The sequence below is a fragment of the Carcharodon carcharias genome, chromosome 23, assembly GCF_017639515.1.
Source record: "Carcharodon carcharias isolate sCarCar2 chromosome 23, sCarCar2.pri, whole genome shotgun sequence".
NCBI classification, from domain to species: Eukaryota; Metazoa; Chordata; class Chondrichthyes; order Lamniformes; family Lamnidae; genus Carcharodon; species Carcharodon carcharias.
Genome location: NC_054489.1, coordinates 9,061,444 through 9,085,326, shown reverse-complemented (window position 1 = coordinate 9,085,326; position 23,883 = coordinate 9,061,444). Strand labels below are relative to the sequence as shown.

Below are 23,883 nucleotides of genomic sequence, written 5' to 3'. Positions count from 1 at the left end.
AACTGAAGGGTTGGGGAAAACACACCACCACTTATAAATGGGGGGAAGGAACCAGAAATCAAAAACACCTTTCTGTTTATGGACAGGTAGAGAGAGGAGAAATCAGGGCTGTTTAAATTAATTCCTTTGCTGCCCATAACACACTCCTGCAATTTGTAAAAAATTAATAAGCTAAAGTGTTGAAAAAGAAATGGAAAAAAACCCTTTTTTTTATTGCCCCTATGATTTCCTGCTGGGATTTTTGGCAGCTGTGTCCTGGAGATTGACCTTCGATTCCTGAACACTCCAGGGTCAATGCTGGATGGTTGGCAGCACAAGGCAGATGGCAGAAAGTACAAACAGGCAGAAGTACTTCAGTTGCCACCCATAAGCCAACACTAAAGCAAAGCCAAGGTGTTAAATTAAATCATCCTGGGCCCTTAGTTTGGGTATGAACAACATTTTTTTAGGGAAATGTGGAGGAAATGGTGGTTATAGATCTGGTGAGCCGGGATAGGAAGATGGTTGGCTGGGCAGAAAAGTGGGTGAGATAGCAGGATGGAGTAACTTGGGGGTTTCAGCTCTAAGGGAAACAGGGATAAGCACTTTAGAAATGGCTAAGAGAGGCACAGGAAGAATAGAGTTCCATTCTGAACCAGGGGATATTTAAACCTGGCTGGTGGCAGGAGAGAGGAGGAAGGGGGAGAAATAGTGGCACAGGTTGGAGGTAGGAATTGGGAGCAGTTGGATGCCAGTAAGGGGTGGGAGCAGGAAAGAAAGGAAATATAAGTAATATGCTCGGGTCTGGGGCACGTAATACATGTTCTGGCCGCGAATACAGCTTTCCATTTACTCCAGGCAGGTGTATCAAAATTGTTATGCTCAGTACAGTTGGTACTTAACCGTCACAAAAAGTGTTACATTATCTATTTTATCAACTGTCAGCCTGCAAGGATTGCAAACACAACACAAGTTGTCTTTTTGTTTATGAAGTGTCCCTCTCCCCCTGTCTCTGTTCCTTCAACACCTCTGCTCTGGCTGCAGGAGGGTAGTTAGAAATCATTGTGGTTTAAGTCGAGCCCCATGATTGACATGGAAGCATAACATGCTCATTATTTTTGCATCATTATACATAGACAAGCTGTACTGATCAAACTAATTGAGACCAATCATAGCTGTCGCTCTACGTGTTCAGTATAGTGTCATATAAGTATCTTAACAATTATGAATGCAGAAAAATTACATATCACCAATAAAAGGGATGCTGAAAGGCTGAGATGAACTGGGTAGAAGGGGAGGTTGGGACATACGGCCAGTTTCTGTGCTTAATGCACTGTAATTCTGTGTAATTTTACCTGACCTCATCACAACAAATGTTTCCCTGGTCACCTTTGAAAAGATTGCATTGCTTCATCAGGAGTTGTCTGTGAAAGATTAGTTTAGAGCACAGAGAGATCCTCATTGTTAGCCTCCTGAGTAATGCTCCTTGTAGATATTGGGCTGTATGGTCTAATATTGAAATGCAAGAGAAATTTCAGCAATTCCTGGTGCCTCTTGTTTATATGAATCTAAACCACGTCCGGCATAAAAATAAAAAAGGGCTTGCGTTTATGCAGCACTTCTCACGACCACTGTTCTCGTTAGCGCTTTACAGCCAATGAAATACTTTTGAAGTGTGGCCACTGTTGTAAAGTAGGACATGTGGCAGCCAATTTACATACAGCAAGATCGCACAAACAGCAATGTGATTACTGACCAGGTCATTTGTTTTACTGTGATGTTGATTGAAGGATGAATCTGGCCAGGATGCTGGGGATAACTCCCCTGCTCCTTCTGCAAAATACTGCCACGGGATCGTATGTCCACCAGGGAGAGCAGACAGGGCCTCAGTATAACATCTCAGCTGAAAGATGGCACCTGACAGTGCAGCACTCCTTCAGTACTGCACTGGAGTGTCAGTCCAGATTACGTGCTCAAATTTTGTGCAGTGGGACCCAAACCCATAACCTTCTGGCTCAGAGGCAAGAGAGCTACAACTGACACATAAACACACACAAAATGGACGCAACACCAAAGCAAATAAACAAGATAAATTATTTTCTTTTTTGAACAATTTGCTTTTAGTAAAAATGTTATCCTTCATAGCAAAATATCTCTCTTACATTTACGCAATTCACATGTTGCACATAGGCAACATGGCCATCAGGTTTGCTAAACAGTTCTGTGTATAATTGGAAAGTTATTTAAAAAAAAACAAATAAATAAACCCAAACAGATAAATCTCTTTCTAAGGCAAAATGTTTCCATAGAAATATTACAAATGAGAATATTTAGATTTTTTTCTTTTTTTTTGCTTTTAACAAATAATATTTGAAATGAGTTTATTTACAAATTGGATGAAGCACCTGTACAACTTATACCCAGAGCGTTACAAACATCAGACTATTTAAAAAAAAAGCACAAGCAAACAGGTTTCAGCTGCAGAATAATCCATTTGTTCCTTGCTGCAAAAGACCTGTGAATTTAAAAAAAAACAATCTTCTCCCTCAGATTTTCTCCTTTCCTTTGCAGACATTAGATGGGCTACCCATTCATGCAAACTGGCGCATGATTCCCGAGGGACAGGGTCGGACGGCAATTCAACCATGAGAGACTTCACCGCTGAGTAGTTCCCATCCTCCTCCCAACGGTCACAAAAGCATGTTTCACCCGACAGGAGGTCACGGGGTCTGAAGCAAGAACCTTCCGAATTGTGCACGAGAGATATTGCAGCATCCCTACATCTCTATGCCAACGGCGATCAACTGACTGGGCACAGATCGGTGACCCCAAAACTGAGATCTTCCAGGTGTGTGCGTGACTCAAGTTATACACTGGGCATTGCACTGAGCCACAGAGGGTGTTGTGCTAAGATAAGCCTCTACACAAGATTAACAAGTTGAATGTTAAAAAAGTTTCTTTTTTAAAAAAGCATGGTACATTTTATAAATGTGCTGTAATCTAAAAAGGAAAAGTTTTTACAATGACGCTTTTTCTTCAATTATTTACATTACTTGCACAGTATCCTGATGCTACATCATGTGTCAAAGTGTCTGCAGCTACGGTTTAATACCAGTTTATATGACTTTGCCACAAACTCTACCAAAAACAGCTAAACCAGACTACAGCGCGTCACATGACTGCCAATCACAAGACGCCCAGCGCTCCCATGTTTGAAAAGTGCATAGGAAAACAATAACCAATTACAATGGAGACCAAAACTCGCTCATCCAAGTCGGTCCCCACTCCAACACCTTTATTAGATTACCTACTTCTAAAAGCAATGGAGAATTACAATCAGAAACGCACTCCCCTCCACCCATCTCCTGAACCAAATTGACACATGGCATTGAAAGATCTGGTGGTGTGTTTCTGATATGTACACTGATTACGAACGTACCTCTTCATTTTCCCAGCTCCTGACCATGGGAGGTTTCCTCTTTGCATGGTACATGTAGGGTTGCCAACTCTGATTGGACATATTCCTGGTGATTTCATCAAATGGCCTAACACCAATTGGCCCGCCCCTATTTTCCTGCCATTGGTTTGCTGACATGTCCATCCTCACAATGGACTGCCCTCTCCAACTAATTGAAGAAACGAATAGATTGCTTGTGATGATTCCTAACTTTCAATCATAAGAGCTTCACCCCACTCAATCTCTAATACTTTTATAAACAATAAACCAAAAAGTTTAAAGAAAACCCAAAAAGTTTTGCTTGCAACAGTGTCCTACAGATTAACTTCAATTCCTGGAGACTCCTAGAGAATCAGCCATCCTAGGACCACATAATCAAATCATAAGCCTCTTTTTGTAAAGAGCATCTTTACAATTTGGATGAACCTAGTGTGCAGGAGAAAACTTCCCTCTGACATCACCCAAGTTACGTTCTTCTCAGTATAAATATCAAAAAACCCCTGTCCAAAATTGCACAACCATCATTTTATCAGTGTGAAGTGGAGAATGGGTCATATTACTTCTGTATACAAAAGGCTGTAATTATATCTGACTGACTTACAATGTTTTACTTCAAAGGGGTGAAGTCACCAATTAATCAAGTTTTCTCAGACAGAATTAAAGTCACTTAAAGTTTTGATTTGATGGCAAAGCCCATTGTGGATCCAGCTGCAGCTTTCTGAATTATCTTTGAAAATGCACCACTCTCTGAACACCCACAGAGGTTCAAATAGCTAAAGAAAAAGACAGCACTCACATTCAACAATGTATTGATCCAGTGTACTTGATTCAAAAACCAAAGCTGTCAATGGGAAGATGGTGGAAACAGCCATAGCAAACAAGTGTCCTTGCTCTCTACTCGAAGATGCTGAGGTCCATCTCCTACACACACATGCCTCCTCCAGCAAGAGTGGTTAGATGGTGATTTTTAAAGGGGGAATTTTCTACCAATATATAACTGTGAAGATCTAATTCACCATCTTCCTCATTTGCAGGATTAGCCATGCAACTGCCTCTTCATTATTGCAGCATCCCTCAATAGCACCTACTCTTTTATACAGATCCTGCAGATTGTATTTACAATGGTTTACAGATAAAGCTGCTGCTAATTTTTAGTTTTTTTTTACATGAAAAGTACATGTAATCCCTTTGGCAGAACTTGCCACGCTCGAAAAGATTCTTCTTGCATGTCCAGCAGAATTTGGGAAACATCTCACTGGAATTGCCAATTCTGATTGGACATTTTTCTGGAGATTTCATCACATGACCTCCAGCCTCCAAACCGCCTCCTTCCCCACGCTCCTGCCACTGGCTACTTAACACCATTGTAACAGCACATCCCCCCACAATCAGAAAGCTAATAGCCTCTTTGCTATCCGCTTGGGTGACTTTTGACTGTCAGTCAAACAGTCCTTTCTTCCCATGTCCAATTTTGCTTTTATAACTAGTATATGGAAGTGTACAAATAAAATTAATTTGGAAAAGCTCAGCCTGCTGATTTTTCTCCTGGGTATGTTCACAGCAAGTGATTCATCTTCAATTCCTGGAGACTCTAGGGAAATCCTGAAGGGTTGGCAACCCTGGCTGGGCCCTTTGGTAATGATCACAGCTGACGGTAAGGGAATCGGAAATGTAATGCCACCTATTGTTCTTACAATTCAAAGCACTCGCAGGGCAGAGTTTATTCCTGCTCTCCAACTGTAACAGCACAAGATTAGAACCTATTGGGAGTCTTCCCTTCAAATGGGGGCTTGAAGGGAAAAGCTCAAGAAGAAATTATCCTCAATCAATGATGCATAGCATTCAGATTTCCATATAAAGTGCAAGGTATTTTTCTGTAAGACATAACACAAATCAGCAACCCATACTACCCAACAATACATCAGTTGAGATTATCCAAAGTCTGGAATCTTTCACTGATTTCACTGATTTTTTGAGATCATCCAAAGTCTGGAATCTTTCACTGATTTGGTTGGACGGAAACTCATCACTAGTTGCCGACTGTAGAAATACAAGTTTATTTTTTCCTCCTACAACAATCTTCCTTAGCGAGCTGCAGCTACGAGCAAGGCCCATGGCACATCCTGGGTCTTGGACGGCTGACGCCAGCCAGAGAGAACAAACTCGAGAGGTCGGCTCGAGGCTTTGACAGCAACACTTGGAAGACTTTCTTTTTCAAAAAGTCACACAAATCACAACGGTGGCAGTCCTCTTAAAGGCGGAGCGCTCCCAATTTGCTCGCCCTCGTCAGGCGGAGTCGGCTTCCTTGACTCAGGCCCGTCCACAGGATGGAAGGCGGTCTCGTAGTCAAGGGCCTTCAAGTGGGGCGAGGCAGCCAGAGCCAGACAATCAGTGGGACGCCCAAAGCTCCGCATCGAGGATGCTCGCGTGAAGCGACATGAAGGCCCGAAACATTGATTAAAACACCTGGGAGTCTCTAGCTGATGACAGAGGAAAACAGCGATGTCTCCGGTGAGCTGGTGTGTGCTACCACGATGACCAGAGGCTACAGCGACCCGACAACAGACACCAACGCTGAAAACCCAACAACTCACGACACTTGGTAACTTCATGTACGGCACTTGTGGGCAGAATCTGCCTCTCAAGTATTGACCTCTTCAGCCACCAGCAAAGGGTGCACCATCTGCCGACAGCCCATCTGAAATGGATTGCTTGCTGGGTATCCATCACCTTTCACAGCTGGAATGATCCGCAACAATGTTTTAATAAGTAAAATAAAGCAGGATTTCCTGGCCGACTGACCAATCTTCCTCCCGAGCTTGTTGCTGGCTATGGGACGGGTAGCGGGACTGGAGCTGGTGAGGCTCACCCAATTAGTAATACAATGTGATAACAGCTATGGTACAGCAGGCTCATTGAGTTATTAACGGAGACGGTAGAACATCATATACCAGCTGTAGCTCAGTTCAGATCGAAAGGTCAACTGACAAAAATTTAACTCCGCCACTTCAAAATGCTGAGTTTTGCCAACACAGCCTCGAGCAGTCCAGACCCCTCCTCATTCGTGGGAGCCCCCAAATTCTTGATCCCCTAGGAACTCCCAGCCTCCTGATTCCCTGGAGGTGCTCACAGGCTCAGGTCTCTGTGGAAGCCCCAAACTCCAGGCCCCCTCAGGTAGCCTGTGAATCAGTTTCCCCTAAATACTGAGAGCTTCTGCACAGACGGTATAATTTCCTATTTGGTGAAATGACGGACCTGACCCACCAGTGTGCTAAACAATCAAAAATGCAGCATGGTTCTGCGGGGATGCAGTGGTCAATCAAAAATAAATGCAGTGAAATGTCAGACTGAATTAACACTTTCAGTGATGGGGGAGTTGTGGCGGGGTGTATGGGGCCCAGTTTATAGTTCTAAGTCTGTTGAAGAAAGGGCAAGTGGAAAAAATGTGGCTTCATGGAGGTCGGCAAGAATGTCCACACTGAGGTGAGTGGAGATCCACAGAACAAATCTGGAATGTGAACAATTACCACCCAAGTCTTGACCTACTCTTTTTTACCTTCGAACTGAAGAACAAGGCACACCGGGAAGCCAATCACCTGATCCAGACTCATCTTACAAAGTGATAAAAAATTCTACAGACTGCTCAGTGTCTAAAAGAGAAAGCTAGCTTCATGTTTCGGCTGAGACCCTCAATTATAAAAAAAAAACTTTCTCTTTCTGATCCTGCAGTGCATTTCCAGCATTTTCTAGTTTTATTCCAGCACTTTCCATCTGAGGAAACCTGTTTTTTAAATCTCCATCGTTTTATTCCATGAATGCCATTCTCACCTCCCATAGCTGCTTTATTCTCCTATTTAAAAGGAATAGGTTAGCAGTTACTGAGCATCTGTTAAAGGTGGTTTGTATTATGAGCTACCCAGAGGTAGGGGAATAGAACGTCACTGGGTCAAAACTCTGGAATGCGATACCCAACTGTACTGGGGGAGCACTTTCATCACACAGACGCAAGAAGGCAGCTTACTGACACCTTCTCAAGGGACAAGTAAATGTCGAATGAATAAAATTAAAATACCCTCCCTGTGGGAAAATATTGCTTGCCAACATCCCCGTAATATCCCAGGCAAGTATCTGGAGTTCATGGTACAGGACAGTATAAACACAAGTCTACATCTGATACACCCTGGCAAAGTGGCTCAAGCACTCCCAATTCCAGATGTTTTTGCTGGGTCAGTTTGGGTTGTAGTTCATCTGGAAGGTTGGTGGGGGGGAGCATTTCTCAATCCAAGTTCAGGGTGCTTACAGCAACAACCTTCTCTCTTCAACAAACCCAAACCATCCTCCGCCTCACAGTTTTGCCTGTTTGAAGATAATAATCCTACAGATCCCACTCCATTGACAGGGGCTTGTGTCACAAATTGAGAGAGAACACAAATATCCACACACACAAAAAAGAAAACTTAAGTTACAATAGTTGACACAAAAGACAATGCGAAGGAAAGGTTAGTCACTCAGATACCACAGATATTGCTAACCAAACTCGGACTGGTGGATGGTATCTTAAAAGTTGCTTCCATCCTCTGACTTTGTGTGTAAAGGTAGTTCTTTGAGTCTCTGTACAGCAGCAATGATCCATTTTCCTAATTTCCACCACAACAGCGACGTTGAATTTCTGCTGCTCGGGTTCCAATGACTCGCTACAGATCAGGGACAGCCCCTTGCCGCTGATTGATTAAAGACGCCAAAAAGCTTCAGTACTCCTCACCTCACCCCGTGAAGAAGCATTATTTGTCTTTTCCTGAGAAGATGCAACGAGTTCCCCTGTGCTTCCAGCTTGTTTTGTCTTCACGCGCAAGAGACCGTCAGTCAGCAGCAGATATCCAAGGCTGTTCGACTCTTGACCCATGACCTTTGACTTCAAGGAAAGACGTTGTGAAGGAGCAAGGTCCAACACTGTTGCGCCCAATACGCAGACACGATGCGGTGCAGGACGTCAGCTCTTCTCCTGATTGACTTTATCATTCAACCTCTTACAAAAAAAGGGCAAAAAGATTACTATTAGATATTTACAAGGTTCATATTGGTGCTGTGATTAGCTGGCAGAATATTTATTATAAAACCAGACCTGCCAATGTCACTCAATGTCTTTGGGAGTGATAGACACGCATTTTACAAGAAATTCAAACTACTTTTTGTCGCTGTTAAAATTAAGCATTTATATTAAAAGAAATCTCATGTAAAGGCAAATGTCTTGGCCACAAGCCTAACTTCCTGTTAACAGAAAAGTATGACCAAAAATCATGACAACAGTTCCTGTTTAATTTTGCTGTCAACTGTCACAATGGAGTTGCAGGCTCCGGCCATTAAGTGGCTGTAAGGAGCGAATTGTTTGAAGTGTCTCTCCCAACTCTATCACCATTTTGTAGAAAAGAATATATTCATCACAGGCAACACATAAACCTGAACAATATTGTAGTGTTGCAAGTGAGGAAGTGACAGAAAGGAGAGAGAGTGCCTCACAGAGAGAGGAATTTGAGAGAGGAAAGAAAGAAATAGAGACAGAGAGACAGACACAGACAGAGACAAAGGGACTGAGACAATGAGGAAAGGAAAAAGGGAAGAGAGAGAGGGAGAAGTGAGAGAGAGAAAGAGGAGAAAGAGGGAAGAGAGAGAGAGAAGAGGGAAGAGAGAGACAGAAGAGGGAAGAGAGAGAGAAGAGGGAAGGGAGAGAGAAGAGGAAAGAGAGGGGAGAGGGAGAAAGATGGAAGAGAGAGAAGAGGGAAGAGAGAGAGAGAAGAGGGAAGAGAGAGGGGGGAAGAGAGAGAGAAAAAGAGAGAAGAGAGAAGAGAGATAAGAGGGAAGAAAGAGAAGAGGGAAGAGAGAGAGGGGAAGAGAGAAGAAGAGAGAAGAGGGAAGAGAGAGAAGAGGGAAGAGAGAGAAGAGGGAAGAGAGAGGGGGAGAGAGAGAGAGGGGGAGAGAGAGAGAGGGAGAGAGAGAGAAAAAGGGAGAGAGAGAAAGGGGGAGAGAGAAAGGGAGAGAGAGAGAGAAAGGGGGAGAGAGAAAGGGGGAGAGAGAAAGGGGGAGAGAGAAAGGGGGGAAAGAGAGAGGGGGAGAAAGGGGGAGAGAGAGAGGGGAAGAGAGAGAGGAGAAGAGAGAGAGCGGGGGAGAGAGAGAGAGGAAGAGAGAGAGGGAAAGAGGGGAGAGAGAGAGAGAGAAAGAGGGAAGAAAGAGAGGGAAAGAGGGGAGAGAGAGAGAGAGAAAGAGGGAAGAGAGGCGAGAGGGAGAAAGAGGGAAGAGAGAAAGAGAAGAGGGAAGAGAAAGAGGGGAAGAGAGAGAGAAAAAGAGGGAAGTGAGAGAGAGAGAAGAGGGAAGAGTGAGAAGAGGAAAGAGTGAGAAGAGGGAAGAGAGAGGGGAAGAGAGACAGGGGACGAGAGAGGGGAAGAGAGAGAGGGACGAGAGAGAGGGGAAGAGAGAGAGGGACGAGAGAGAGAGAAAAAGAGGGAAGAGAGAGAAAAAGAGGGAAGAGGGAGAGAGAGAAAGAGGGAAGAGAGTGAGAGAGAAAGAGGGAAGAGAAAGAGAAAGAGGGAAGGGAAAGAGAAAGAGGGGAGAGAGAGAGAAAGGGGAGCTGAGAGAATAGAAAGTTTGTGCAAGAAGAGAGGAAGAAGAGGTGAGCAGAAAAGAGAATGAGAAAGAGTGATGGGTTTGGAGGTTGGAGGTAAGTGTAGGATTGGTTATGCACTATCTATGGAAGTTTCACGCTTACCTGAGCTTTCTGTACACTGCTGTCGGTGTGAACAGAAAGGAAAGAGTTGTTTGGGCCCGAGTGAACAGGCAGGGATGGAGATCCTTGTGCAAGGTTGTTGACGGGGAGTTGAGATGTTCCAGACATCTGTAGCCGCTGGAGTTCCCGCTGTCTGTGCTGCTGCTGCTGTTGCATCATCTGATAAACCAATGCTTGCTGGTCCTGGGTCAGGTTACAGGAGACACTATATATATATGTGTGTGTGCGTGTGTATAACCCCTACAAGATATGGTTCAGTGCTGACCGATGTGGTCAAGAGTCTGCCAAGGTTTTTAAGCTGTCCAGGTAGATTTGCTTGGCAAACATACAGTTCAGTGTGGGATTGAGTAACAAAACCCACAGAGGTCTCAGCTTGCATCCCCAGCCTATTCCGAGCTAGCTGAAGCCAGGACTAAAATATGCTTTAGCTCCCCTCAGTTATTGTTGCTCCTTCTCATTCACAGCAGTTGCATAGCACACATGTCTGGATTGTATAATCTTTTAGGAATTTACAGAACAGAAACAGGCCATTCGGCCCATCTGGTCTATGCCAGCATTTATGATCCACATGAGCCTCCTCCTACCCCTCTTTATCTAACCCTATCTGCAGAGCCTTTCTTCCTTGTGAGTTTATCCAACTTTTCCTTCATTGTATCTCCGCTGTTCATCTCAACCACTCCATGTGGTAGCAAGTTCCACATTCTAACTACTTGTTAAAGAAGTTTATCCTGAACTTCTTATTAGATTTATTAGTGATGATCTTATATTTATGGCCCCTAGTTTTCATCTCCCCACAAGGGGAGACAATTCTATGTCAATGCTCTCAAACCTCTTCATGGAGATCTCCATGAGGTCACTCTTCATACGTTCTCTTTTCTAGAGTGAAGAGCCCCAACTTGTTCAGTCCTTGACAGCTATAACATCTCAGTCCTGCTATCATCCTTGTAAATCTTCTTTGCACCTTATCCAGTGCCTCTATACACAGTGGCTGGTGCTCCTCCATCCCTATCTCAACCCATCTGCTGCTGAGATTGCTATCTCACTCCTGCCTGCACTCTTGACTGGTCTCCCAGCCTTTGTAAACCACACTTTGTCTAAAACTCTGCTGCCTACATCCTAACCTACGCCAAGTCACACTCAGCTGTCACTCCAGCCCTCACTGGCCTATGTTGAAACTTAGTTCCCTGACCCAAATTTAAGATTCTTATCCTTATGATTACCTACCTTCTTGGCCTGATACCTCCCTCTCCATAGCCTCGTCCTACACGACAACTCAGCTCTCCAAAGCCTTCATTCTGCCAGGGTCACATGCATGCAAGCTCTCCAAATCCTTTACCCCCCGGTCATACTTTCTGCAGTAAAGACTCCACAATCTGGAGCTCCAGCTCGAAACCTTTCTGCCTCCCCAGCTCTCTCTCCTCCTTTTGAGACTCTTCTTGAAGGCACTGATTTGGCCAAACTTTCGCTCATCCACCTTTTCCTCCTTCTAATATCTTCACCTTTGGCTCAGTGCTCATTTTTCCCCCAATGCTTTGGTGCAAGTACATTGGTTGTTTTTAGCAAGTTACAGGCCCCACAAAAATGGAGCCTGTTGTGGTCCATTTCTAAAAATTCTTTCAGGGGATGTGGGTGTCGCTGGCAAGGCCAGCATTTGTTGCCCATCCCTAATTGCCCTTGAACTGAGTGACTTACTAGGCCATTTCAGAGGGCCGTTAAGAGTCAACCGCACGGCTGTGGGTCTGGAGTCACATGTAGGCCAGACCGGGTAAGGATGGCAGATTTCCTTTCTACAACAATTAACATCATTACTGAGACTAGTTTTAAATTCCAGATTTATTTGAACCCCTGGCCCCAGAGCACTAGCCTGGGCCTCTGGGTTACTAGTCCGGTGACATCACTGCCACACCACCGTCTCCCCATTTTAGTTACCCTAATGTTATCATCAAGCACTCTTGCTTGTGGTTTGACATGATCAGATCCAGAAAAAAGAACCTGCGACTCTGTCTCACCAATGCCTCTCAGTCTTGCTTACTTTATCATGACTCAGAAATGCAGTAAATCTTACCGGAGTGAGCTGCTGGGAGGTCAGTAGCTGCTGTAGCTGCTGTTGCTGCTGTTGTTGGTACAGGAACTGTCTTTGCTGGTCAGGTATTTGGCCCATTCTGGAGATGCCACTGCACAAAGACACAAAAAGACAAACCTCAGCATTTCTTAGAGAAGTAAGTGGCTGTAATAAAGATATCCTTTTATGCTGGATGGAATCACATATCTGATGCCATGACAAAAGCGGACTCTTTGGAGAGACTATGACTGGTTGCATGACATTGATCGATGATGAATTTGATGACAAGTTGACCTGGAGCATTTACATCAGGTGCCAAAGTCACTAGGATTCTGGTAAAGCAAAGAATGTTGAGCATTCTGTGGATGAAGGAGCGAGGGAGGGGAAGCGAGGGCGTGGGGCAGGGAAGCGAGGGTGCGAAGGAGAGAGTGAGGGAGACGGGTGGGAAGCGAGTTGCAGCAAGGGTCAGCTCCAAGTCCTTTCTTAACTTTTCCTATAAGGCCATTAGGTAACCTGCCACAATAGAACAACTTTCATCCATTGTCTGCTTCACCTGCCTACACTCCCTCTACCCCACACACACACACACACACACATGAAAATGGAAAAAATAGAATTAGCTGAGAATCCATATGATAAGATCCTTTATTCCTGAGAGTGTGGGAGTGCGGACAGTGTTACGTGAAGCTTATCAAGTACAGCATAGCAGCTGTCAGCCTTGGCTTAGCAGGCAGTACTCTCGACTCTGAATCTGAAGATTGTAGGTTCATGTCCCACTCCAGAACCTTGAACGAGAGTCCAGGCTGAGGCTGTCAGATATGTCGTTCACTCTGTTAAGGGATTAACCAGAGACCCTTCTGCCCTCTCAGGTGGATATGAATGATCCCTGGCACTATTCGAAGAAGAGCAACAGAGTTCTCCCTGGTGACCTTGTCAATATTTATCCCTTAACTAACATTACTAAAACAGATTACCTGATCATTTACGAACAAGGAGCATGAGTAGGCCATTTGGCCCCTCGAGCCTGCTCTGCCATTTAATAAGATCATGGCTGATCTGATAATAACCCCAAAACTGCATCTCACCTACCCCTGATAACCTATCATCCTTTGCTTACCAAGAATCAATCCACCTCTGCCTTAAAAATATTCAAAGTCTCTGCTTCCACCACCTTTTCAGGAAGAGAGTTCCAAAGACTCACCACCCTCAGAGAAAAAAAATTCTCCTCATCTCCATTTTAAGTGGGTGACCCCTTATTTTTAAACAGTGACCCCTGGTTCTAGATTCTCCCACAAGAGGAAAGATCTTCTCCACATCCACCCTGTCAAGACCCCTCAGGATCTTATATGTTTCAATCAAATCACCTCTTACTCTTCCAAACTCCAGCAGATACAAGCCAAGCCTAGCCTTTCCTCATAAGACAACCTGTCCATTCCAGGTATTAGTCTGGTAAACCTTCTTGGAACTGCTTCCAATGCATTTGCATCCTTCCTTAAATAAGGTGACCAATACTGTACACAATACTCCAGATGTGGTATCACCAGTGCTCTGCACAACTGGAGCATAACCTCCCTACTTTTGTATTCAATTCCCCTTACAGTAATGGATAACATAAGGATAGCTTTCCTTATTACTTACTACACCTGCATACTAGCTTTTTGCAATTCTTGCACTAAGACACCCAGATCCCTCTGCATCTCAGAGCTCTGCAATCTCTCACCATTTAGATAATATGCTTCTCTTTTATTCTTCCTGCCAAAATGGACAATGTCACATTTTCTCACATTATACTCTATATTTTTTACCTCATTGCTGGTCACTGGAGTTTACTGAGCACAAATTGAGTGCAGTATTTTCCTACATTACAACTTTAGTGACTACAGTTCAAAAGTACTTCAATGGCTTTTGGAAATCCTGCGGTTGTTAAAAGCGCTATATAAAGTCGTTTATGAAGGTCTTTCACAGGAATACTTCTGAAAGTTCATTTCTTGCTCTACTTTCAGTCAAGCAATGTAAATAACTATGAAGTAGCAACTGAAGTGCCTGTAAAAAAGACTATTTTGGAATTATCAGGTACTTTGAATGAAGCGACTTTGAATTAAGGAGTAGACTATGATTCCATAGGCTGCAAAGAGACCAGCCTTCCCTCCATTCAAAGGCACAGCACTAGAACAACAACTTGCATTTATATAGCATCTTTTAACATGGGAAACCATCCCAAGGCACTTCACAGGAGCATTATCAATCAAAATTTGACACCAAGCCACATAAGGAGATATTAGAACAGATGACAATAGACTTAATCAAAGAGGTAGGTCTTAAAGAGTATCTTTAAGGAAGAAAGAGAGGTAGCGAGGTTCAGATAGAAAATTCCAGAGCTTAGGGCCTAGGCAGCTGAAGACACAACCACCAATGGTGGGACAATAAAATTGAGGATGCACAAGAGGCCAGCATTGGAGGAGTGCTGATATTTCAGAGGGTTCCAACAGGGGAGGAGGTTACAGAATTCTCACTTCACACAAGCACACTGGTTTTTAAACACATAGATCGCCCTCTGTAGACCAACCACCTCAGAATAAAGAAATTGACAATCAAAAGGCACAAATTTCAAATTGGTTTAAAGTTATTCACTTCAAAATTTCAATGTTATTCATTCCCTGGATGGGACCATGCTGAAAAAGCCAGCATTTATTGCCAACTCTAATTACCCTTGAGAAAACTGGTGGCTTCCTAAGCTATTTGAGTGGGTAGTTCAGAGTCAAGCACATTGCTGTGGGTCTGTATTCATGCGTAAGCCAGACTGGGTAGGTAATGACAGCGCAGTTCCTTCCCTAAAGGGCATATTGAACCAGATGGGCTTTTAGGACAATCTGGGGATTACCATTGAGTAATACCAGATTTTTTATTTCATATTTATTCAATTCACTGAATTTAAATGCCTGAGCTGTCCTGGTGCGATTTGAACTTGGCTCTTCAGATAATTAGTCTAAGCCTTCGCATTACTAGTCCAGTAACATAACCGCAATACTATGTTTGACGTAAAGTGGATAAAAAGAGACAAAGCCTTTGCAGGCATTGGATTGACGGTTGAAATCGCAGTTTGAAAAGGTTAAAGATGGAAATGAGAAGCCCCACAGATTTGAGGTGCAGGTTAACTAACACATGTAGAACAGATTTTGAGTAATTGGTATATGCTGCCATGTCCATTTACGACCATTAGAGGGAGGTCTGCTCTCTAGTTAGCTCATTGTGAACCTCTGCTGGTTGCAGTGGGTACTGCAGCATTGCAGCATCTTGCCAAAATCAATGTCCTTTCATACTGGCTTATCAGGGTGCAGTACAATATTAGCCCTTATCATGCAGAAGTTTCAAATCTTTGCATCACGAGGCTACTTGAAAGCAGAAAACCTTGTAGGTAAGTCAGTTGACACTTCAGTGCAGTGCTGAGGGACTGCTGCACTGTCAGAGGTACCATATTTTGGATGAGACGTTAAATCCCTCAGATGGACATAAAAGATCCTATGCAATAGTCAAAGAAGAGGAGGCGAGTTCTCCTCAGGGTCCTGGCCAATATTTACCCCACCATCAACAACACAGGCTATCTGATCGACACATTGCTGCTTGTGAGAAGTTGATGTTTGCGAATTGGCTGCTGGGTTTCCTAGGTTACAACAGTGCCTCCATTTTGGAAGTTCTTAATTGGCTGTAAAGCACTTTCGAGTGTCCTGAGACCATGGAAATCGCTATAAGAGTACAAGTCTTTCCTTACTTTCCCCAGTGCTGTGTCCCTGCACTCTTACAATATGTCATGTCCTCCAGGATAGACCTCAAGCAAGACATTAGTTGGGACCCTCAGTAATGTATCTATAACTGTGACTTCAACAACTCACAGCTCACAAGGGAACAAGTACCTGGCGTTTGGCTCAATCAGTGGTTGTCTCTTTCAGAGGGCCTGAGGTTTGTGGGTTTGAGCCTCACAGCAGAACTCATTTAGCACATTGTCCAAGCACATTGATTTAATTAAAAATATTTAATTCGTGGGACATGTGCCTTGCTGGCAAGGCTGAGATTTATTGCCGGCCCCTAACTGTTCCTGAGAAGGGGGTAGTGAGCTGCCTCCTTGGACTGTGGCAATCCTTGTGGATAGTCCTTACTAGTGGTTTCTGGTACAACCAAGTGGCTTACCAGACATAGGGGGGGTTAAGGGTCAACCACATCGCTGTCAGCTTGGAGTCACATGAAGGCCAGGCCAGGTAAACATGGCAGATTTCCTACTTGAAAGGAAATTCATGAAAGATAGCTTCTTACTGCAATCTGATCATGGTTCTTAATACCATCTTATTATTCCAGATATATTTAATTAATTGAATTTAAGTTCCACAGCTGCTGCGGTAGGATTTGAACCAATATCTCCAGATCATTCGGCCAGGCCTCTGGATTACTAGCCCAGTAACATAACCACTATGCTGTCATACACCTGGTGCAGGATAGCAACTGTTGATTTCAGATGAAACATTAAGCCGAGGTCCCACCCCTACCTTCTTCAGAGTCATAAGGACTCGCGACGTTAACTCTGTTTCTCTCTCCACAGATGCTCCCAGACCTGCTGAGTTTTTGCAACATTTTTTGTTTTTATTTCAGATTTCCAGCATCCGCAGTATTTTGCTTTCATCCTCCTAAGTGCTCTACATGAATGGGTGGTCCTCCTGCCCTCTTGTCCAAAAGCTCTTTCTCAATCAAACACTTCTGGCTTAATCACTCATACGTCTCCATGTTAACAGAAGTTGCTGCAAATTGGCCATCACAATCCTAAAGTAACTCATTGTATGGAGCTCCCTGAGGTGTTTTGAATTGAGGGGAGACAGGTTTACGGGGGTGGGTTTTTACAGGGGAGGGGGGGTGGATTACCCACACCCTGCCCAGCACCCTTTCGCCTCACCCCACCTAAAAGTCAGTCAACCCGCAGCCAGAATACGCTGGGGGCGGCCTTAATTAGTGTCGTGGGCTTTCAGCCCTCAGGGCCAGTCTGATTGACCAGCAGCCCAGTGATCCCAACAGCGCTAGAAGAGAGTTGTGGCCATTGCTAGGACAGCAACCAGAACCCACAAAAGAAGTGATGTCTCCTGGGCTTCAGTTAAGTCTGGGATTTTGGGCGGCCACAGCTGGGAGACCCCAGCATAAAAAGGCGGGGGGGGGTGTAATTTGAGTTATAGAGGCTGGGGGGTGGGGAGGGACAAAGGAGGACTACCATTTTGGTGGTTGAGGGGGAGGGGGGGCATGGTGAAGTGCCTTTGATAGGCAACAGGCACCCATCCCTCCCCCTTCCAAAGAAGATACCCCACCTTCCTGTCCCAGACAGCAGCCCACATTGTCAAAGCTGCCGGGCTGCCCGCCTTTCTACCACCGCCCCCTGCTGACCGAAAAATTGTAGCGAAAGCAGAACATGGCCCCTAAGTGGCACTTAAACGTTCACTTAAGGAACTCAATGGACCCAAGGGCAGGCAGGTTGCCTGATGCCTTACCATGCACCCTGTCCCAACCCTGTAATATTGGGGGACAGGTTAGGGGTGACAGGCCACCTGCCTTATTCTACGTGCCCAACCCCCGCCTCTAGATACATCAGCGAGGGGGCTGTAAAATTCATCCCAAAGTGTTTGGCAAAAGAACCAGAGGCGTCTTGAGGATAACATTTTTGATGTAGCAGGTTGCTGTGATCTGGAACTTGCTGCCTGACAGTGGAAACTGATTCAGTGGGAACTTTCAAAAGGGATTTGGATAAACGTGTGAAGGAGATAAAAGAATATAGATCTATGGGGAAAGAGCAGGGGTGTGGGATTAATTGGATAGCTCAAAGAGCCAGCACAGGTCTGATGGGCCAAATGGCCCCCTTCTGTGCTATGAAGTGGTATTTTCTTCATTATAGCACAATCCAAGCAGCCTGTTTCACATGGGAAAGGAGAAGCAATGTCTGAAGTTTTTGCATATTCCATTCACTTTCCCACACTGACAGCAAAGGCAGAAGTCCAGCTGCTCTTGTTCCCGAGTCATAATTTATTTCAAATCATAAATACTCTTATTTGCATAATGTGACATCACCCTCCTTGCCAAGGGGCAGCAATACTCACTCCTGATAAAAATTCAAATTAAAACACCCCAAGCTAGCAGCAAGACTGAGAAAGACAGATCACAGTTTTCTATTAAACACTGAAGCATCAGATTAGCTTGCTGATTAAATATATTGGATCATCCTTGTGAACTATTCTTGAATATTCAAATTTCTGAACTAATCCATCCCCTTAATTTAAACCAAAAAATAATACTTGCAAACTCCAGACTCAAACATTCCAATGTTTTCCCATCTTCCACTCTCCATAAACTTGAGTTTTGCTGTCCTTATTCTAACTACAAACAAGTCCCATTCACTCATCAGCCCTGTCCTTGCGGGACCTGCAAAGGCCCCTAGTCCAACCTCACTGTTAAAATTCTCATCCATCTCTTCAAATCCCTCCATCATCTTGTCCTTCTCTACTCATGTAACCTTCTCCAGTCCTACAACCGCCACCCACTGTCCGAGAACTGTGCTCACCCAATTCTTGGCTTTTGTTCATCCTCGATTTCCTTCCCTCCATTATTGGTGTCGTGCCTTTAACTGCCGAGAACCTAAGTTATGGAATTCCCTCAATAAGCCTCTCTGCCTCTCTCCGCCCTCCTTTAGGACGCTAATCAAGAACAAACTCTTCATCCAAGCTTTCGGTCACCTATCCTCACACCTTCATCTTTGTCTGGGTGTCAATTTTTTGTCCAACTATGCTCCTGTGACGCGCCTTGGGGTGTATATAAAGGTGCCGTGTAAATGCAAGCTGTTGTTGTGTCCAAGGAGAGGCAATGTACTAAAGGTGAAACATTCCCTCCTCCCTATTCACTCGACACAGTTAGTTCTCCCTATTAACCAAAGCACAGAAAGACAATGTAGTCAGAAACAAAGCATGGCAGTCTGCAAGCCAAACGACTGATGAAGGTGAATTTCCATGAGAGGAGGAGTGGAGGGTGGTGTGGGAAAAGATGAACTGAAACACAAGGCCAGTCAAGCACGCTGAGAGTGACGTCCCTACCTATACTAAAGCCTGTACGTCTGTTAAGCTCCTAGCCAACTCGCTTTGCCAAACCTCTAGGATTGTTCTGGAAGTTTCCCAGTATTACAGATGTCAGCCATGCATCAGTGGATAGCACTCTCATCTCAGAGTCTAAAAACTGTGGGTTCATGTCGCACTCCAGAGACTTGAGCACAAAAACCTTCAGTGAGGGAGTGCCACATTGTAAATGCAAATCTTTTTTTACATTTATTAATCTCTGGGATGCTGCTGCAGATTGGAGGCAGGAGGCCATGTAATGAAACCTCCAGGAATTGGCCAATCAGAGTTGTCAATCCTATGGTCTGTTGTTGTTAAACTTCTGATGTTACACTAGGCCCCACCACTAATTCATAAGATCATATTGACCTACTCACCAAAATTCTAATATTTTCAAATTCAAAGTCTCAAATATTCTGTTGGTCCATATTTGTGTGCAGTCTTCATCAGACTAAGAACTAGAGAGGGTAGATGGCCCCAGCATTTATTGCCCTTGTTAAGGAGGCACACTGCTCTCTAGGGTCTGGAGTCATATGTAGGCCAGATCAGGTAAGGACGGTAGATTTCCTTCCTCAAAGGGCATTAGTGAACCAGATGGGTGAGTTTTTATGACAATCGACAATGGTTTCATGGTCATTATTTTATTGAATTCAAATTTCACCATCTGGCTGGTGGGATTCGAACCCAGGTCCCCAGAGCAATACTGGTCCAGTGACAATACCACTATGCCACCACCTCCCCTATGGTCCACGTAACCAGATTTTTCAACAGGAGTCATTGCATAGTGCCCAAGAGCAAGTAACGTGGCTAACATTACCCACACTCTGGCCCAGGAATATGCAGCCCGACTATAGCATCCTTAGTGTAGAATGAGACGAGATCAGCAAACTCAATACTGACTAAGGATTCAACCTGGAATCTCCTGGGTAAGGACAGCTCAATATCATTTAATGCACTAGAACCAGTGAGTTCTCCCTGATGTATTGGGTCACGATTTAACCCTCAACATCAGTAAAAAAAAAAACATCATCTTGGTCAATATCTCATTGCTGTTTGTGGGAGCTTGCTGTGCACAAATTGGTTGCCCATTTCCCTATGTTGTAGGGAAACCTGGTGGGCTGTCTGATGAGGAAAGGTTGAGCTTATAGTCATTAACCTTTAGAAGGATGGGCAGTGATCTTTTTGGAATACACAAGATTCTGAGGGGACTTGACAAGGTGAATGCTGGGAGGATGTTTCCTCTTGTGATGGAGTCTAGGACTAGGGAGCACAGTTTAAAAACAAGGGGTCTCCCATTTAAGATGGGGATGAGGAGGGTTTTTTTTTCTCTCAGGGGGCTGTTAGCATTTGGAGTCCTCTTCCACAGAGAGGATTGGAGGCTGGGTCATTGAATACATTCAAGGCTGACTTAGATTTTAGATCGGCTAGGGAGACGAGGGTTATGGGGGGGGTGCAGGCAGGAAAGCGAAGTTAAGGCCACAATCAGATGAGCTATGACCTTATGGAATGGCGGAGCAGGCTCGAGGGGCTGAATGGCCCTACTCCTGCTCCTAATTCTTATGGTCACGTTAGTGACTACTCTTTAAAAACCTTTGGGACACTCTGAGGCATGAAAGACATAATTATAACTTTTTTCTTCCTTCACTACACAACGGCAGAGCTTCTTCATTAACGCCCTGTTTCTTTGTCCAAACTGTCACACTGGATCCTCCACAGAGCTAATGCACGATTATCTGATTAGATTGAGTCACATGTTAAGCAGCACCTTTCGAGTGAGGTCTATCTGCCCACAGAAAAATGCGGTAATCTGACCTGTTACAGAGGCTGGTTGACGGTGGAACATTAAGGGATGCAGACGAATGTGGGAGGGAGTTATGGATCGATGCCACAGATGCAGACGATTGGTTGACACCATTCAAAGGACCGACAATACCGTTGCTGGCCAATTGGTTCCCTGGAGGGCATCCCATCATCCCGCCCATCGTCGGCAGGGCAGAGAATGCGGTTGTTGCCATGGAAACGCCAGCGGCCAGACTTCCCATGCAGGTCCTGGTCAGGCCATTGACCTGCTGCTGCATTCCAGTCATCCCTGGGATCTGGAGTGAGACCGGACTTTGCTGCAGTGGAGGCAGTGCAGGAGGGGGAGTACTCTGTAGGGACGAAGATGAACTGCTTCTACTGTGGCAACCAGAATGGAGATCCTGCAGAAAGGGAGAGAAAGATCCAATTGAACTCCATGGTGAGATTGAGTCAATGACCTGACTTAACCTTCAAACAAGAAATTTTAATAATCAATGCATTTCTAGAACTCCTCATCACAATTAAATCTATGAAAAAAAGTGCTCTTTATTCCAGAACAGAGGAGGCTAAGATGTGACCTGACCAAGGTGTATAAATTAATGAGAGGGTTCGATAGGGTTGACTTAAAGATGCTTCCACTTATGGAGCGTCCAAAACTTTGGGCCATCGATATAAAATAGTTCCTAATATATCCAATAACGAGTTCAGGAGAAACTTCTTCACTCAGTAAGTGGTGAAAACGTAGAACTGGCTTCCGCATGGAATAGTATAGAGGCATTTAAGAGAAGCAAGATGAAGACATGAGGGAGAAAGCAATAGAAATGTATGCTGATAGGGTGAGATAAAGTAAGGTTTCCTCTCTTGGGCACACACACTCACTCTCCCACACACTCACAGCATAAATAGCAGCACAGACCAGATGGGGCCAATGGCCAATTTCTGTGCTGTAAGTTCACATGTAATGAATTATTTCTGAAGTCCAATGACTGTTTGATGCACAGCAAGATCCCATGCAGCAAGGATGGATGACCCATCAATCTGGTCTTAATTTAGAGAAGAATAATAGCTTGGACTGACAAAAATAACTACCAGACCACCATGGGACCTTTCATGTACCTACCCACACCAAAAAAAAGAGCAAGCCTTTCATTCACTATTCGCTCTTCCGTCTCTGCATCTGGCAGTAGAGGGTTCAAACCCCATTCCAGACAATTCTGTCTCTGAATTCAGGGTTGACATCCAGAGGGAGGCTCATGGCCAGTGAGGTTATGGGAACCCATAAATTCCTTCACCCATATATGACTAACCAACCAAGTCCTGTTTACCAAAAACTCCTGTGCTCACTTACCTACACTGACTCCTGGTTAAACAACACCTCGGGTTTAAAATTCGCATCCTTGTTTTCAAACCCTTCCATGGCCTCACCTCTCCCTATTTCTATGACCAGCTCCAGCCCTACGACCCACCGAGAACTCTGCGCTCCCGCAATTCTGGCCTCTGGAACACACCCAATTTTCATTTTTCCACCACTGGTTGACATGCCTTCAGTTGCCTGGGCACTAAGTTCTGAAATTCCCTCCTTATAACTCTCTGCCTCACTAACACTCTCTCTATTTTCAGATGCTTCTTAAAACCTACCTCGTTGGCCAAGCTTTTGGTCATCTGCCCTAATATCTCCTTAGATGATTCGGTGTCAAGTTTTGTTTGATAACATTCCCCAAGTGTGATAGTTTACGATGTTAAAGGCGCTATCTAAATGTAAGTTATTGTTGCGTCAGACTGCCCATCAGCCTGAAAATCCTTCCATGACATACTGTTCTCAAAGGGAAGAGGGTGAAGATACAACTCCGACAACAACAACGTCTCTCAAAAACGCAGATGAGGACAGAACTTAACATTTGATCTTTGGCTCCTTGGACAATGCTGCACTCACTTAGTATTACACAAAAGTTTTGCCTTAAGGGAGATAGAATGTCATCTTAAATTTAATTAGAAAACTTCACTATAATCTCCTTAAATGTTTAAAGATGTAGATTTTCCGACTATTGTTTGCTTCACAAAGATTGAAGTCGGAATGGGCCATTCGGACCTGTTCTGCTATTCAATTACATCATGGCTGTTTTGTATCTTTAACCTCATCTACCTGCCTTGGTCCCATTGTCCCTAATGTCCTGCCTAACAAAAATCTATCAATCTCAGTTTTGACATTTTCAATTAACCCCTCTGCCCCCAAACCCCATCTCAACGGCTTTTTGGAGGAGCGGGTTCCAGATTTCCAGTCTCCTTTGTGTGAAAAAGTGCTTCCTGACAGCACCCATGAAAAGCCAGGCTCTAATTTTAATGTTATGCCTCCTTGTTCTGGACTCCCCTAGATGACGCTCATTGAGAAATCTGGTGATTTGTGTACAAAATGGTCTGGTGCAGCCCGAGCTCAAGGGCATCTATTTGAGCAGAATATTGTTAAATATCGAACCCCAAGGTGCAGGAAGCATCTGACATCACCAGGCCACGTATTAAATACCTCTGATGATGCGGAGAGCGAGTTCTCAGTCATGAAGCTGCTCTTTGAAGGAGGACTCTTACTGCTGTTCAGTAGCTCAGAGCTGCAAGCTACACCCAGGGAAAAGAAAAGACGTTGATTAACAATCAACCGAAACCACTTAAACAGAATGTCTCC

At 44.4% G+C, this 23,883-nt stretch overlaps 1 protein-coding gene across 10 annotated transcripts in view; it reads right to left on the bottom strand.

The window, feature by feature from the left end:
* Positions 1-2,917: 2,917 nt before the first annotated feature.
* The window catches only part of LOC121294041 (protein AF-10-like), a 156,349-nt gene continuing 135,383 nt past the window's right edge, over positions 2,918-23,883 (bottom strand). For 9 of the 10 annotated variants that reach the window (XM_041217557.1, XM_041217562.1, XM_041217558.1 and 6 more), the window contains 5 exons: positions 23,728-23,816; positions 21,219-21,607; positions 12,280-12,388; positions 10,197-10,397; positions 2,918-8,462 (listed from right to left, as the gene is read on the bottom strand). In XM_041217557.1, the coding sequence (XP_041073491.1) occupies positions 8,427-8,462; positions 10,197-10,397; positions 12,280-12,388; positions 21,219-21,607; positions 23,728-23,816 (824 nt within the window). In that variant the 3' untranslated portion in view covers positions 2,918-8,426. The remainder of the gene's footprint in view (positions 8,463-10,196; positions 10,398-12,279; positions 12,389-21,218; positions 21,608-23,727; positions 23,817-23,883) is intronic. The other variant, XM_041217563.1, reaches the window with a different exon arrangement.